This window comes from Mytilus galloprovincialis, chromosome 7, assembly GCF_965363235.1.
Source record: "Mytilus galloprovincialis chromosome 7, xbMytGall1.hap1.1, whole genome shotgun sequence".
NCBI lineage: Eukaryota > Metazoa > Mollusca > Bivalvia > Mytilida > Mytilidae > Mytilus > Mytilus galloprovincialis.
In genome coordinates this window covers 18,973,302-18,991,039 of record NC_134844.1, presented here as the reverse complement: position 1 = coordinate 18,991,039, position 17,738 = coordinate 18,973,302, and the positions used below count along the sequence as shown (strand labels likewise).

Here is a 17,738-nt window from a genome sequence, read left to right as displayed (position 1 = left end):
AGGGGGTTCATCATTATGAAACATGTTTAGCCCAGCCCCTTTTTTACAAGGCTGTCAAATAAGGAGGTATTATTCAGTAGATGTCGTTAGTTCAAGTTGATGTCTACCATAGATGTTTTTTGGGCGTTCATTGATTTGTTTAAACCAGGTTTTTTGTCTTCTTTTTTTGCTTTATATTGTGTCATGTTATGGCCTTCAACAATTAACAAAACCCTTGCTTTATACTGTAATAAGCTATTAAAGCCCATCACATGACACAATATAAATCAAAACTAGAGGTTCTAAAGACCCTTGTGTCGCTCACCTTGGCATATGTGCATATTGAACAAAGGACACAGATGGATTCATGACAAAATTGTGCTTCAGTGATGGTGATGTGTTTGTAGATCTTACTTTACTGAGCATTCTTTCTGCTTACAATTATCTCTTATTATAATGAACTTGGCCCAGTAGTTATAGTAGAAAAATTTATGAAAATTGTTAAAAATTGATTATAAATAGCAATAACTCCTTAACGGGTCAATTGATCATTCTGATCAATTAACTTATTTATAGGTCTTACTTTGCTGTACATTATTGCTGTTTATAGTCAATCAATTGTAACGAAATGGGGGTCCCTTGAAATGGAACTTGTTTTCCCTAAAATTGTGTGATGCTGTTGTTTAAACCTTACTGTTAATTGACTATGTTTGTTAACTTTTTATTATTCTCGTCTCGGAACACCTGTGAATTGTTTACTTCAAATGACATACAATACAATGACGTCATATATAACCTATTTTTGTGATGACGTCACTCTGGATTTGGTAATTTAAGTAAATGGTAAGCCAAAATGGTAGATTGGTTTACCTAAGTATAAATACGACGGAGAAAACGGTTAAGACTTCAGTACGACTTTACCCTCAGCAAGTAACACACCCTAATTCCAAGCAATTTTAATATACACGTACCGAAACCATTTACCAGACTAAGTAGTAACCAGACTATTTCCGTATAATATGGGCTTGTTAGTTCCTTAACAAGTTGCATTTAGAGAATAACTTCTAGAGAGAAACGTTATCTTTTGACATTGAATTTGATTTACTATTTGCCAATTACCAAACTATAGTTGGTAAACTTTTGTTGTATATATATATTTCCGACATCTATTTTCTTTAAAGAGATATACTATTTGTATGTATTGTTGATTTTTAATGCATCTGAAAGTAAATACAAGTTGATTTTTATTTAACGAGTCTGTTATTCTTACAAACACCGAGTTTTTTTTTACAAAAACCTATACAGAACCAACCTTAGATCTACCAGAATACCACAAAGTACCACCAAACCAGAGTACCACGCTACCAGTTATAACTTTAGTTCATGTATATACTTATACATTATTACAAAACACATTATTATAGCAACGCACTAAGGGTTACACATTTATAGTTTAACAAAAAAGCCTGACCGCTCGGTTTTCGTTATACTATCTATAATAATATTCAAGATATTAAACTAGAGGCTCTAAAGAGCCTGTGTCGCTCACCTTGGTCTATGTGAATATTAAACAATGGACACAGATGGATTCATGACAAAATTGTGTTTTGGTGATGGTGATGTGTTTGTAGATCTTACTTTACTAAACATTCTTGCTGCTTACAATTATCTCTATCTATAATAGTACTTTCTGTGGAAAATGTTATTGAAAATCTTCAAATTTTAAGAAAATTGTTAAAAATTGACTATGAAGGGCAATAACTCCTTAGGGGGTCAATTGACTATTTTGGTCATACTGACTTATTTTTAGTTCTTACTTTGCTGTACATTATTGCTGTTTACAGTTTATCTCTATCTATAATAATATTCAAGATAATAACAAAAAAACAGCAAAATTTCCTCAAAATTACCAATTCAGGGGCAGCAACCTTACAACCGATTATCCCATTCATCTGAAAATTCCAGGGCAGATAGATCGTGACCTGATCAACAATTTTACTTCCTGTCAGATTTGCTCTTAATGCTTTGGTTTTTTGTCGAGCCTGCAACTTTTGTTGCAGAAAGCTCGACATAGGGATAGTGATCCGGCGGCGGTGGCGGCGGCGGCGGCGGCGTTAGCTAACTTCTTAAAAGCTTTATATTTTAGAAGGTGGAAGACCTGGATGCTTCATACTTTGTATATAGATGCCTCATGTTACGAAGTTTCCGTCAGTCACATGTCCAATGTCCTTGACCTCATTTTCATGGTTCAGTGACCATTTGAAAAAAAAGTTCAGATTTTTTATAATGTTGAATTCTCTCTTATTATAAGTAATAGGATAACTATATTTGATATGTGCGTACCTTGCAAGGTCCTCATGTCTGTCAGACAGTTTTCACTTGACCTCGACCTAATTTCATGGATCAGTGAACAAGGTTAAGTTTTGGTGGTCAAGTCCATATCTCAGATACTATAAGCAATAGGGCTAGTATATTCGGTGCATGGAAGGACTGTAAGGTGTACATGTCCAACTGGCAGGTGTCATCTGACCTTGACCTCATTTTCATGGTTCAGTGGGTATAGTTAAATTTTTGTGTTTTGGTCTGTTTTTCTCATACTATATGCAATAGGTCTACTATATTTGTTGTATGGAATGATTGTAAGGTGTACATGTCTAGCGGGCAGATGTCTTGTGACCTTGACCTCATTTTCATGGTTCAGTGGTCAAAGTTAAGTTTTTGAGTTTTGGTCTTTTTATCTAATTCTATATGCCATAGGTCAACTATATTTGGTGTATGGAAATATTTTATGATCTTTATGTCAGTCGCGCAGGTTTTATTTGACCGTGACCTCATTATCACGGTTCATTGCACAGTGTTAAGTTTTTGTGTTTTGGTCTATTTTTCTTAAACTATAAGTAATAGATCAACTATATATGTTGTAGAGAAGCATTATTAACTGTATATGTCTGTTTTGTAAGCCAAAAACTGCATTTTACTCCCATGTTCTATTTTTAGCCATGGCGGGCATCTTGGTTTGTTGGCCGAGTTACCGGACACATTTTTTTAACTAGATACCCCAATGATGATTATGGCTAAGTTTTGTTAAATTTGGCCCAGTAGTTTCAGAGGAGAAGATTTTTCTAAAAGATTACTAAGATTTACGAAAAATGGTTAAAAATTGACTATAAAGGGCAATAACTCCTAAAGTGGTCAACTGACCATTTTGGTCATGTTGACTTATTTGTAGATCTTACTTTGCTGAACATTATTGCTGTTTACAGTTTATCTCTATCTATAATAATATTCAAGATAATAATCAAAAACAGCAAAATTTCCTTAAAATTACCATTTCAGGGGCAGCAACCCAACAACAGAATGTCCGATTCATCTGAAAATTTCAGGGCAGATAGATCTTGACCTGATCAACAATTTATACCATGTCAGATTTGCTCTAAATGCTTTGGTTTTTGAGTTATTAGCCAAAAACTGCATTTTACCCCTATGTTCTATTTTTAGCCATGGCGGCCATCTTGGTTGGTTGGCCGGGTCACCGGACACATTTTTTAAACTAGATACCCCAATGATGATTATGACCAAGTTTGGTTAAATTTGGCCCAGTAGTTTCAGAGGAGAAGATTTTTCTAAACGATTACCAAGATTTACGGAAAATGGTTAAAAATTGACTATAAAGGGCAATAACTCCTAAAGTGGTCAACTGACCATTTTTGTCATGTTGACTTATTTGTAGATCTTACTTTGCTGAACATTATTGCTGTTTACAGTTTATCTCTATCTATAATAATATTCAAGATAATAACCAAAAACAGCAAAATTTCCTTAAAATTACCATTTCAGGGGCAGCAACCCAACAACGAAATGTCCGATTCATCTGAAAATTTCAGGGCAGATAGATACCCCAATGATGATTGTGGCCAAGTTTGGTTAAATTTGGCCCAGTAGTTTCAGAGGAGAAGATTTTTGTAAAAGTTAACGCAGGACGACGACGACGACGGACGCCAAGTGATGAGAAAAGCTCACTTGGCCTTTCGGCCAGGTGAGCTAAAAATCAAAGGCTGCAAAATTTTCTTAAAATTAACAATTCAAGGGCAGCAACCAAACTACAGGCTCTAAAGAGCCTGTGTCGCTCACCTTGGTCTATGAGCAAGCAGCATATTAAACAAAGGACACAAATTATAAGTGAGAATAGAATTCATGATAAAATTGTGTTTTGGTGATGATGATGTGTTTGTCATTCTCACTTTACTGAACAGTCATGCTGTTTACAATTTTCTCTATCTATAATGAACTTGGCTCAGAAGTTTCAAAGGAAAATATTTTGTAAAAGTTTACAACTAGAGGGTCCAAGGACCCTGTGTCGCTCACCTGATATTTTTATTTACAATTGTTGCATGATAAATGCAACTGTTGTACTGTCATTTAGTTTCAGAGATATAATACTAAAAAGTGCATTTGAAACCTATGTTTTATTTCAGCCATGTGGGCAGGCAGGGTCATCATACACAGTGGTCCCTGGATATCCTAGTGGTGATTTAAACCAAGTTTGTTTAAATTCAACAGTTGTTTCAGGGGAGAATTTTTGTAAAATTTATCTAACAAGAAATGCAAAGTAATGAGAAAGTTGTGAAGTAGTTTTGTTGTTGCGCAACCCCCCCCCCCCCCCCCACTTTGCCAAAAAAAGCAAAAAGGTAATAAAAAATTATCATATAAGGGCAACCTATCCTATTCATGATTTCTGCAAAATTCAGTTGATTGTGCAAGGGTTGTATAGCCAGCTGAGGTCGTTAAAAACTCTCTTTCTTTTGTTGTTGCAGATAGATCTTGACCTGAAAAGCAATTTTACCACATGTCAGATTTGCTCTAAATGCTTTGGTTTTTGAGTGATAAGCCAAAAACTGCATTTTACCCCTATGTTCTATTTTTAGCCATGGCGGCCATCTTGATTGGTTGGCCGGGTCACCGGACACAATTTTTAAACTAGATACCCCAATGATGATTGTGGCCAAGTTTGGTTTAATTTGGTCCAGTAGTTTCAGAGGAGAAGATTTTTGTAAAAGATAACTAAGATTTACGAAAAATGGTTAAAAATTGACTATAAAGGGCAATAACTCCTAAAGGGGTCAACATATTTGTAGATCTTATTTAGCTGAACATTTTTGCTGTTTACAGTTTATCTCTATCTATAATAATATTCAAGATAATAACCAAAAACAGCAAAATTTCCTTAAAATTACCAATTCAGGGGCAGCAACCTATCAACGAATTGTCCGATTCATCTCAAAATTTCAGGGCAGATAGATCTTGACCTGATAAACAATTTTACTACATGTCAGATTTGCTCTAAATGCTTCCGTTTTTGAGTGATAAGCCAAAAACTGCATTTTACCCCTATGTTCTATTTTTAGCCATGGCGGCCATCTTGGTTGGGCGGGCGGGTCACCGGACACAATTTTTAAACTAGATACCCCAATGATGATTGTGGCCTAGTTTGGTTTAATTTGGTCCAGTAGTTTCAGAGGAGAAGATTTTTGTAAAAGATAATTAAGATTTACGAAAAATGGTTAAAAATTGACTATAAAGGGCAATAACTTCTAAAGGGGTCAACAGACCATTTTGGTCATGTTGACTTATTTGTAGATCTTACTTTGTTGAACATTTTTGCTGTTCACAGTTTATCTCTATCTATAATAATATTCAAGATAATAACCAAAAACAGCAAAATTTTCTCAAAATTACCAATTCAGGGGCAGCAACCTATCAACGGGTTGTCCGATTCATCTGAAAATTTCAGGGCAGATACATCTTAACCTGATAAACAATTTTACCCCATGTCAGATTTGCTCTAAATGCTTTGGTTTTTGAGTTATAAGCCAAAAACTGCATTTTACCCCTATGTTCTATTTTTAGCCATGGCGGCCATCTTGGTTGGTTGGGCGGGTCACCGGACACAATTTTTCAACTAGATACCCCAATGATGATTGTGGCCAAGTTTGGTTTAATTTGGTCCAGTAGTTTCAGAGGAGAAGATGTTTGTAAAAGTTAACGACGGACGACGACGACGACGGACGACGGACGACGGACGACGGACGACGGACGACGGACGCCAAGTGATGAGAAAAGCTCACTTGGCCCTTCGGGCCAGGTGAGCTAAAAAATTTACATAATTTACACAAAATTGTTTAAAATTTACTTTAAGAGCAATAACTCCTAAAGGAGTCAATTGACCATTTTGGTAAATCTGACTTATTTGTAGATCTTACTTTGCTATACATAATTGCTGTTTACAGTTTATCTCTACCTAAGATAATATTGAAGATAATAACCAAAAACTGCAAAATTTTCTTAAAATTACCAACTCAGGGGCAGCAACCCAACAACAGGTTGCCGGATTTGTCTAAAAATTTCAAGGCAGTTAGATTTTGACTTAATAAACAATTTAACTACCGTCAGATTTGCTGTAAATGATTTGGTTTCAGATATAATAGCCAAAAACTGCATTTTACCCCTATGTGCCATTTTTTACCATGTCGCCCATCTTGGTTCGCAGGCAGGGTCATCAGACACATTTTTTAAACTACATACCCTAATGATGATTGAAGACAAGTTTGGTTAAATTTACCAGAGTAGTTTTATATAGAGTAGAAGTTTTTTGTAAAAAATTACAAAAATTTACAAAAAATTGTTAAAAAATGACTATAAAGGGCAATAACTCTTGAAGGGGGAAACTGACCATTTTGGTCATGTTGAATTATTTAGAGATCTTACTTTGTTGAACATTATTGCTGTATACAGTTTATATCTATCTATAATAATATTCCAGATAATAACCAAGAACGGCAAAAATTTCCTTAAAATTACCAATTCAGGGGCAGCAACCCAACAACGTGTTGTCCAATTCATCTGAAAATTTCAGGGCAGATAGATATTGACCTGACAAACAACTTTTCTCCAGTCAGATTTGCTCTAAATGCTTTGGTTTCAGAGATATAAGCCATAATCTACATTTTACCCCTATGTTCTATTTTTAGCCATCTTGGTTGGTTGGAAGGGTCATCAGACCATTTTCTAAACTAGATACCCCAATGATGATTGTGGCCAAGTTTGTTTACAAATTTGACCCATCAGTTTCAAAGGAGAAGATTTTTGTAAAAGTTAACGTCTACGTCTTCAATATGGTGTGCCTCAAGGCTCTGTTCTAGGACCAAAGTTATACTGCAAAGTACTCCAAACCTGTTGGTGAAATATGCAGGCAACATAAAATGCTATACCACTTGTATGCTGACGACACTCAGGCATATCAACTGATTGAACCAAAAGGTAATTGGGACGATCTATCCGACCGTTTCAAATTTTGAAAGGGTGTTTGTCAGAGATAAGCGACTGGATGACCTCAAATATGCTGAAACTGAATCAGGACAAAACAGAGCTTATTGTCATTGCTCCAAAACATCGAGTCAAACAGTTATAAAAGTATGAGCTACCCTTTGATGGCACTATTTTAAGTGATGCGAACTGTGTTGAGAATCTGGGTGTGTTCTTTGATAAGACCTTGAGTAGGAAACAGCAGGTAACAGCTGTCTCAAAATCATGCTACCACCAGATCGATCCATCGGAAACATTAGGCCAGGTGAGCTAAAAAAAAAACAGATCAAAAACCGCCTTCTTAAATCTTCGTCATCTGGTCTGAGTGGTCTCTGATGGAAAGTTATCTCATTGGCAATTATACATTTGAAGATATTGTTGAAGTGAATAAGATTACCTTAGTTTTTTTACATGTATGGCATCTTATCTGATGGATAGTTATCTCATTGGCAATCATACATTGAACCACCATTTCTATATAGACAAAATTCCAGTTAAATTCAAAAAAGTTCTTCAGGAGTCAAAAGCAAAATTCTAGTAATGGCTGAATATATACCTGGACAAACTATAGATAAATCATAGTAATAATTTGAAAACTTTGAAATGACATCTTGATTACTTTTAGTCATTTTTCTTAAATATTGAATGTTTTACCCATTATATCAGTATTGCCATATGAGTTGAAAATGATACAATTGAAAGTAAACATTTTTATTAATTGGTGAATGTTAAATTAATACAATAAAATCTTGCATTACAATATGTACACTCATAATTAAGTAACATTACCAAAGCTATGGATTTCAGGAAATATTAACTCCACTAAAATTCAAACACTATTTGTTGAGAAAAAGTTTTCACAGACAGGCATAGCAATGTTTGAAGATAATACAATCTGACTAAATATAGATCCTGTGTCAACATTTTGTTTAAAAGGATCTGACCACACCTGTTCTAGTAATTATTATATCAAAAGCCAATGAAATTGCAGCCCTCAATTTTTGAATGTGTATATTAATCTGAGGATCCCAAAATGACTTTAAAACAGAAAGAAGAACAGGTTTTTGTCAGATCCATGAATGCTAAGCATGTACACATGAACATGTATGTTCATCAAGAATTATGAAGATAAAGACATTTTCATTTTTAACACACTAATCAAAATACAAACATACAGCCTAATGTAAGTTTCAAGGTAATTTTCATTCTGTACATAATTTATGATTTTAATTTACTTTTTTATAATGTATATATATGAACTTAATCAAATGTTTGACCATTTTGCTAAATGTAAATGTATCTCATGATTAAATAATATTTTACCAGGAATATCCAGGTATAAGTATATTACAGTATAAACATCTAGTCAGGCAATACACCAAGCATGTTTCATTCTTTTTCCTTTTTTGATAAACAAAAATTAAATCATGAAGAGAATGGCTCTAAGGCATTGGCAAAAGCTGTGACTATTTGTAAAATGATCAACATTATATTGGACCCCATCCCATTATAAAGATTCAAATTGAAAAAGACTAACAGATATGGAAAATTTTACTTGCCAAATTTAGTCAAATTGCATGTCATGTCCAATGTATATATGTAAATTTATCGTTGCCTTGACTGAAGAAAAAGATACAATATTTTTTGTTAGCTATGCAGATATGTAGGTCCCCATGATAACCAATTCAGGACATCAACATTGAATGAGAAAGTAAACCAAAAAAAGAAAGATTCAGAACAAACTTGGTACTGAAGTCAGTTTATGTACATTTGTACACTTATCTCTTTACAATAAATAAATACTATAACTTATCATGAACATTGTCAAATTCTGTTAGTTTACTGAAAAATATGTTACATACGCAAATGTACAATATAGTAACAGGTACATAAAAAGTCATCAGAAATATTTTCTAAAGGATCACTCAGAGGTAAAATTCTCTGATACATGTAGTTTATTTCCCAGTTCAGTGTACTAAAAAAAGTAACAATTACAATTAATTAAGGAGAAAAGGTTTTAACATTCTTAAATTTTGAAGCTAAAAATAAACATTCAAAACTTTGGTCTATATCTTAATAATTAACATTTATTTAACAAAAACATATGTACATGTTAATTCATTAATAATATAAATACAGAACTCTTTTTAACATGCTAAATATACTGCCCATTTTAATTCATAGAAAAGAACAAAAGATTACAAGATGTTGTTTACATGTCAATGAGGCAGCAACCAAACCACAAAGACATTTAGAGGTCACTACATGGTCTTCAAAGTGTTAGTAAATAGCAGGCTGAAGGACAAGTGCCTGCTTGGCATGTTTAATTTAAATAAATTTTGAAACCCCACTTCTTCCCACTAAAAAATGAATTAAAGCTAAGTATGTCTACAAGTTTAATCTTAAAGGTTATATTCTTATGACAGTTGGACTCAGTGTTTTTAGACTTTTTATGCCTTACTATAAACAGTAATGTTCAAAACTCGTGATGGTGTCATTATGTATATGTATATCAATTATATGTAGATTTTAATAAGAAATTAATTGTTGATTTACATTTGTGAAGTTGGCAGAATAAACCGTGATTTTAAAGCATTATTGCAATTAACTGTATTCTAAATGCTTTTAAAACATTATTTCCATACTATTTTTATTCTAAATATAAAATTTTTCTGCACAATTTTTTTTTCAATTGCAGGTAATTTCGAATTCCCATTTAAAAAAAAGTTTTTATAATAATTTTTTGACATTAAACACATTGATCGTTAATTGTTCCTCTTCTTATTCTACTTCCATCCCTTATGCATTCCCTTTACTGTTTCTCTACTTATTCTACTTCCATGCCAAAATGTATTCCCTTTACTGTTGCTCTACATATTCTACTTCCATGACATAAGTATTGCCATCCACATACTGTCCAGTAACACTGTCAATGACTTGTTCTGTGGTTACCTGAGTATCTCCCATGGATGTGATGACTACATTCTCGTTACTAGTGCCAATTTCTCTGCCATGTTCATCAACAAAGATGGTTTTAACTTCTTGCATACTTCCATCCTCCATGACCGTATCTTGCTGCTGAATTTGTGTTCCGTCTGAAGTAGTTATGATGATATTTTGCCTCTGTGACGGGTCATCGATCTGTACATTAGAAAGATCGACATGAGAATTGCCATTGGCAGAAGTAGTTGTGTGAGCATCTTGATTAGAACTAGTGATCATTTCTACGAGAGTCAAGAGACTATTTGCAATGGAATTTTCATCTTGTCCGTCAGTAACAACTTCAGCCACTTGTTCTTCTTTGATGTGATGATCTTCAACATTCTGTACTTGTATAATTTGTCCTGCCTGTTCAGCTTCGTGGATGTGTGTTTCCACCTCGGCAATTGTTTCTTCTGTGATTATGTCAGTTTCTATGTTGGAATTATCAAACGACTGATTAGATTCTGCTTCAATTTCTTCCATTAATTTCTTCTTCATTAACAGTTTACGTTTATACTTCGGAAGATCATCAGAGTGCACACACATGTGGACATCTAAATTCTGGGATCGAAGAAAACCTTTCCCACAGATGGTACAAATATATGGCATACCATTCTCGTGGATAAGTTTATGTTTCTTTAATGTCTTACTCTCTTTAAATGCTTTCTCACACAAGTCACATTTGTAAGGTTTCTCACCCGTATGTATTCTCATGTGAGCCATCAAGTGTGCATTCTGGGAGAAAGCTCTACCACATTCCTCACAAGGATAAGGACGTTCACCGCTATGTGTCCTATAATGCTTCTCCAGATGAGGTTTTGTACGGAAACATTTGTGACAGATCTCACATTCATAAGGCTTTTCACCAGTGTGTGTTCTACGATGTTTAGGAAGCTGGTTTTGTGTTGTGAAGGCTTTTCCACAAATGTCACAAACATACGGACGTTCACCTGTGTGTGTTCTCATGTGGACCTGTAAGTCATCTTTTCTACGGAATGTCTTCTGGCACTCAGTACAGTGGAATGGTCTTTCCCCAGAGTGGATTGTCATGTGAGAGATCAGATTATGCTTGTAGAGGAATTCTTTCCCACATACGTTACATTTAGGTAATGTTTCCCCATTGTGATATCTTACATGAGCAACAACATGAGATTTTTTGCGAAAATGTTTACCACAATGTTCACATTTGTATGGTCGATTTTCAGCACTGTTATTGACATTGTATATTTTTGGTGCTACAGATTGAGGTACTCTAGTTTCTGTACCAACACTGTTTGTTGTGACAATCTCGGTCTTGACTGGAGGAGGGGGTGCAGCCTGTTTTGCCACTGTCATTGCATTACCTACGTATACAATTTTTTTCCCATGAGCGTCTTGTACTTGAATTATAGTTGGCTGATTCTGCTGTGAGTCACCTGTATCACTCATCTCACCATTTTCTTCCTCGTTAGTTTCATCCAGTAAAGCCTCAGCATTTTCAATGGCTTTTTGGCAGATGTGGCATGTTGGAGGATCATCTCCACCATTTATACCTATCCCACAATTCTCACACTTTTTGGCAATTTCTGAAAGCAAAGCAAATCAAATTCAGTCAAAAAATACTGTGCTACAAAACAATTTTAGGTTTCAAAATATGAATTCCTCCTATGATATCATGGATATGTATTATAATTACGTACCCAGTACAAGACATACAATATATTTTTAATAGGGAGTCAGTTAATTGTTTCACTGATTTTCACTTTGAGTCGATTTTGTATTGATGATCATATTTACTGTTTGCTGTTTCTGTCTATCTACAATAGGTTTTAAGATCCAATACAGAAATTATAATTTATCATTAGCTGTCGTATCAAGACAATAACTCCTCAAACATGTCCAATGGATCAATTAATGGTTTCAGTCATATCAGCATTTTTGAAGGTTTGTTTTGATTATGATACATATTTATATATTTTTGCTGTTTACAGTTCTGTCCATTAATAACAATTTTTATGTCAACAGGTAAAATATTAAATTGGCTTAAAATTGTTATTCAACGAAAAATTAACTCTTATGAGGACATGTGTCCTCATCAGAATATCTTCATCTGTTACAATATCAGAATAGGAAGATGTACATGTAGGATTATTTCCAATGAGACAACTCTCCACCAGAGATCAAATGACATATAAAGAAGTAATTGTATGGTTTTCAAGATTTTAGACAATTTCTTGTACATATTGTACATATACATTAATACCCTCTATGTTCTTTTTAAACTATGATAGTCATGTCGGTTGATGGACCACATTATAAATTCTAATGCAGAAGCTAGTATCTAGACACCTTTAGGATCAATATTTGGTTCAGTAGTTCTGAGGAAATATCTATGATTTCTTTTTTTATAACAGATCACTTCACAGATACATTACATGTACCAAACCATGCCGAGGCAAAGCCTTTTGCCAAGATGAAGTAACCAGATGCTCCGCAGGGCTCAGCCTTATACGACCACAGAGGTCGAACCCTGAATAGTTTGAGCAAGTATGGACACAACATTTAAGCTTGATACAGCTCTGAATTTGGATTGTGATTAAATAGTTGACACAACATAGGTTTCTGACACAGAATGAATGTGGTCTAAGAACTTAAAAAAAAAAACTTTAAAATTTTAAATTGGACATTTACCTATTATGGTCCAATATCCAAAATCTAAATACATAGTTAGATTCAGCATATCATAGAACCCCAAGAACTCAATTTTTGATGAAATCAAATAATGTTCAATTTTAGACCCTTTAGACTACAATGTGGACCAATTTGATAACCAGGCCCAAATATTAAAAATCTAAGTACATGTTTAGATTCAGCATATCGAAGATATATTCAATTTTTGTTGAAATCAAACAAAGTTTGATTTTTGACCCTTTGGACCTTAATGTAGACCAATTTGAAAACGGGACAATACTGTGCAATTGAATATTTCTTGATATTGCGGAACTGTGCAATTGAAAATTTCTTGCTATTGCGCAATATTGTGCAATTGAAAATTTCTTGCTATTGTGCAATATTGTGCAATTAGATATTTCTTGCTATTACGCAATACTGTGCAATTGAAGATTTCTTGCTATCATGGAATACTGTGCAATTAAAAATTTCTTGCTATTGCACAATACTTAATATAATAATTTTGGACCCTGATTTGGACCAACTTGAAAACTGGGCCCATAATCAAAAATCTAAGTACATATTTAGATTCAGCATATCAAAGAACCCCAAGAATTCAGTTTTTGTTAAAATCAAGCTAACTTAAATTTTGGACCCTTTGGACATTAATGTAGACCAATTTGAAAACAGGACCAAAAATTAAGAATCTGAATACACGTTAGATTTGGAATATCAAAGAACCCCAATAATTCATTTTTTGATCAAATCAAACAAAGTTTAATTCTAGACCCTTTTGGCCCCTAATGAGTTAAGCCCAAAACTCCCAAAACCAATCCAATCCTTCCTTTTGTGGTCATTAACCCTGTGTTAAAATTTCATAGATTTCTATTAACTAATACTTAAGTTATTGTGCAAAAACCAAGAAAAGTGCTTATTTGGGACCTGTTTTTGGCCCCTAATTCCCAAACTGTTCGGACTAAAACTCCCAAAATCAATCCCAACCTTCCTCTTATGGTCATAAACCTTGTGTTTAAATTTCAGAGATTTCTATTTACTTTTACTAAAGTTAAAAGTGCGAAAACCAAATGTCTTCGGACGACGACGATGACGACAGACGCCAACGTGAAACCAATATACGACCAAAAAATTTGCAATTTTTGCGGTCGTATAAAAATGTACATGTATAACTCTTAAATTCTCTTTAGGAAATACATGTGTACCTTCTGTAACTATTGTCCAACCATTTATCTGGAAAAAGGCATAAATGGCAATCTCTTGCTCTGGGGTCACTCTAAGGGCAAGTAATCTGGTGTCGCCACCTACTGGAGCAGTAATCTCTACAGTTGTCATTATTATCCGGGGTTAAAGTTTAATTCTGAAAGATTTATAAGATTAATAATACTTATAATATAAATATATAAAATAAATAATCTGTACACAACTGATCACTTGCATTTCTATTATTTCTTTAAAATTCAAAAGAAACATGATATAAAAAAGAAAATGTGGTATGATTGCCAATGATGCATGTTTTATTGAATTTTAATGACTAAACATGAAATGTTAATTTCTGTGTCATCATGTCTCTTCTGTCTCATTGGCAATCATACCTCATATTTTTTTATGTACATTTGAACATGTATAACTACAAATGTAAAGTATTACATTTAATTTTGTACAATCAACATGTAAAATGAAAAACAATTATCACCGATCAAGACAGCAACCAAAGACATTTGATTACAGGCTTCTGACTGGGAATTTAAGTTAACTATTGCTTTTTTACCTTCTTGCTAAATAAGATGGAAGATATAACAATCAAGGATTCTAAATATCCTATAAACATATAGCAGAGCTAGTTAAATAAAGTTAAGTAGTCTTTAATGTTTAATGTTTCATTTTACTTTCATACATGCAAATTAACATGGAAACTGGTATACTGTAATAACCAACAAACAATTGGAATTTAGCTCATGTTGTGTGTAATAAGTGATACAAATTGAAGTTCTTAGAAAAAAAATTTGTCAGGCTTGCAGATTGCATCTAGCAATTCAATAGTATGATCAGATATACCTGGATTTATATTTTTAATAATTTTACTCATTCTTTTAATACAGGTTGGTTTGTGCAAAAAAGGTCAAGAATGTCGTCTTTCCAACTACGAAAATCAACCATATGATCAATGGCTCAGTTAATTAACGCTATTCAACATGTCTATAAATACTTAAGTTTGTACAGCTTCTAAGTTTACAATGAGCCAGATATAATTTGCATAGGCCATTTTATACGTATACCTGGAAGGTTGTATAATTAAATTAACCACCCAACCAGAAGGTGGATTTTTTAATTTTAAATTAACTTGAGTTGATCATTATTTTCAATGATGATTAATATTGTACAAGATCAGTTTTATTTGGTGGTCTTTATGCAGAAACAATAATTTAGAATTTAGCATCAGTTATATAAATAGGCAGCAATAGGTTTCAGTGGCGGATCCAGGACTTTTCCAAAGGGGGGCCCACTGACTGACCTAAAGGGGGCCGCTCCAGTCATGCTTCAGTGATTTCCTATATAATCAACCAAATTTTTCCCACGAAAGAGGGGGGGGGGGTCAGCCCCCCCCCCCCCCTGGATATGCCTATAGGTTTTACATCTTTGCTTTCTTACACTTCTTAGCTTGATGGCAATTACTGTGAAAGTATTTTTATTCGTGGGGAACTAATTTTTCGTAATTTTCGTGGATGACTAAATCCACGAATTTAAGTGTCCAACAAAATAAAACAACTGTTGTCCAAATCAAGACCTGGAAAGATCCCCATGTAGGTTTGACTACTATGATCTAGAGAATATATTGAATAACGCCATAAGTACATTACTAGTAATGGACTTCTGATAACGCCAAATCTGAGAACACTATAATAGTACTTAGGCAGCTACCATTTGATTTTTATGGGGGGGCTAGGATGAAAAATGTTGTCCTGCATTTTTTTTTAGCTGTAATCTCTGTCCTGCCTTTTTATTTTTCACTCTGTTCGGTCCTTTTTTTTTTTTTAGTTTATCCTGACTATTTTTTACCTAAATTGTCGTCCTGACATTTTTTTTTTGCAAGTGTCTCATCCTGCCTTTTTTTTTTTCTCAAAACTCCTGTCCTGTCTATTTTTTTCAAATTTCATCCTAGCCCCGCCCCTATAAAAATCAAATGGTAGCTCCCTTAGACACAGGGTGAACGCATTTAGTAATGACAGTGATTATGTTGGTTGTCATATAGAACTCTTCATTATACTTAAATTAAGTTGTTGCAACTGAATTTCTCATTTTTAATCCTTTTTGTTATTTTTGAATTGTAGAACCAAGGATTTGTATTTTTTTGTAAGAGCCGGTGGGTGTCGATGAGAACGGACGTGAAATTTTTGCAGAGAGAATCCATCAACATCATCCAAATTAGTCTTCTAAATTGCTTTCTTGGATGCACTTTATCATCCATACATTATATACTTTCAATTTCGGTCATTATTTTCTTGTTGAGGAAAACCTCTGCAGATATTTTCAGGTATGTTTGAGACATGTGCTCTGCCCATATGGGATCCATTAGTAGTTTCCATTGGAAACTATCAGACCTATCATTTGAAGTCTGAGAGTTCTTGCTGTTCTCCTAATGGATCGGTAGTTTATTTCCGAGATCCTTTTCAGTAGGATTTTCGGCTTTCCTCTACCCTGATACAGCAGGGCATTTGGTAGTGTCAGTTTTGATAGATTTTGTCCTAACCGATTCCTCGTTATTACCTTAGACGTATTTTGCCAAGGCATTTGTGGGGCATCTGGGGTGACCCTTTCCCATTTAAAACACACAGATATTAAAAAGGATATTTGATACATAGAAAAAATACACTTTTTATACTTTGAGGACTGAGCGAATCAGGTGAGTGTGTGAGTTGGTATGTTTTATTTTGTTATATTTTATTATGTTTAGGGACGGTTAACTTTCTGGTAATAAGACCCGTCACGGGCTGGCTGGGGAATTGGGTAGGCAAATGCTCACATTAATCTGTACCGATACAGGCTCCAAATGCTTCCTTTATACGCCATAACTTATGGTGGTGATCCTTATAAAGGATGATTAGACGGAGACAAGAAGAAGAAGAAGTATGGTTATACAACTATACAAATCCTTGGTAGAACTAAATAGTAAAATTAGTAAAAACAAAACCGAAGCATTTTCTCATTTCACAATTTATGTTGACTCAAGATGGGAATCATTGAGAAATCTTTGTTTCAACCCTTGTAGATTTATATATCAAAAGAAAAGTTTTAAAACGTAAAAGTTGAGAATTCCCGCTTTAAGAGGACAATAGTTGTACTCTGGACATTATGGACGCGGGAAGAAGTGTGACGCCCACCATTTTGATTTCCTTCTTTCAAGGACATGATGTTGCAGTGTTTAGACGTCATTTTTTCTGTTGTTTTCAGAAAAAAATACAAGATCACAACGAGAAAAGTGAAACAGCTAATCGGCATCACTCGGAATACCTACATAAAGTGGAGTCCGAAAGCCACGCACTTTGAGATTTTGAGTTATCTTCTTTCTGGGGTCTTCAGTCACGGAAAGCACCGAGGCAGCCCGGCCAAAAGAAATCTTTGTTGGAAAGATGCTTGTATTGCATGTAAACCACCAAAAGACCAAGCGCAAGAATGATAAAGACCTAAAAATTGGGGCACCTTGCAGGGATCACAGTTTTACAATTGATTAATATTTTTTTGTCAGAGTG

The 17,738-nt window shown here is 34.2% G+C and overlaps 1 protein-coding gene across 2 annotated transcripts; it reads right to left on the bottom strand.

Annotated features, from left to right (window-relative positions):
- Positions 1–8,036: 8,036 nt before the first annotated feature.
- LOC143082467 (uncharacterized) lies at positions 8,037–17,644 on the bottom strand. 2 transcript variants are annotated; one of them, XM_076258142.1, is made up of 3 exons: positions 17,504–17,644; positions 14,193–14,347; positions 8,037–11,888 (listed from the first exon to the last, which is right to left on the bottom strand). In XM_076258142.1, exons 2-3 carry the CDS (start codon positions 14,320–14,322, stop codon positions 10,201–10,203), a joined length of 1,818 nt encoding a protein of 605 aa, XP_076114257.1. In that variant the 5' UTR covers positions 14,323–14,347; positions 17,504–17,644; the 3' UTR covers positions 8,037–10,200. The 2 variants fall into 2 exon arrangements, with proteins under 2 accessions (XP_076114257.1, XP_076114258.1); XM_076258143.1 differs by lacking the exon at positions 17,504–17,644 and adding an exon at positions 17,370–17,493.
- Between the last annotated feature and the right edge of the window lie 94 nt (positions 17,645–17,738).

Excerpts from the sequence above, each read along its gene's own strand:
- LOC143082467 (XM_076258142.1), bottom strand. The coding sequence starts at position 14,322 with ATGACAACTGTAGAGATTACTGCTCCAGTAGGTGGCGACACCAGATTA. Across the intron at positions 11,889-14,192 it reads TTGGACAATAGTTACAGAAG|AAATTGCCAAAAAGTGTGAG; the intron begins GTACACATGTAT and ends CTTTGCTTTCAG.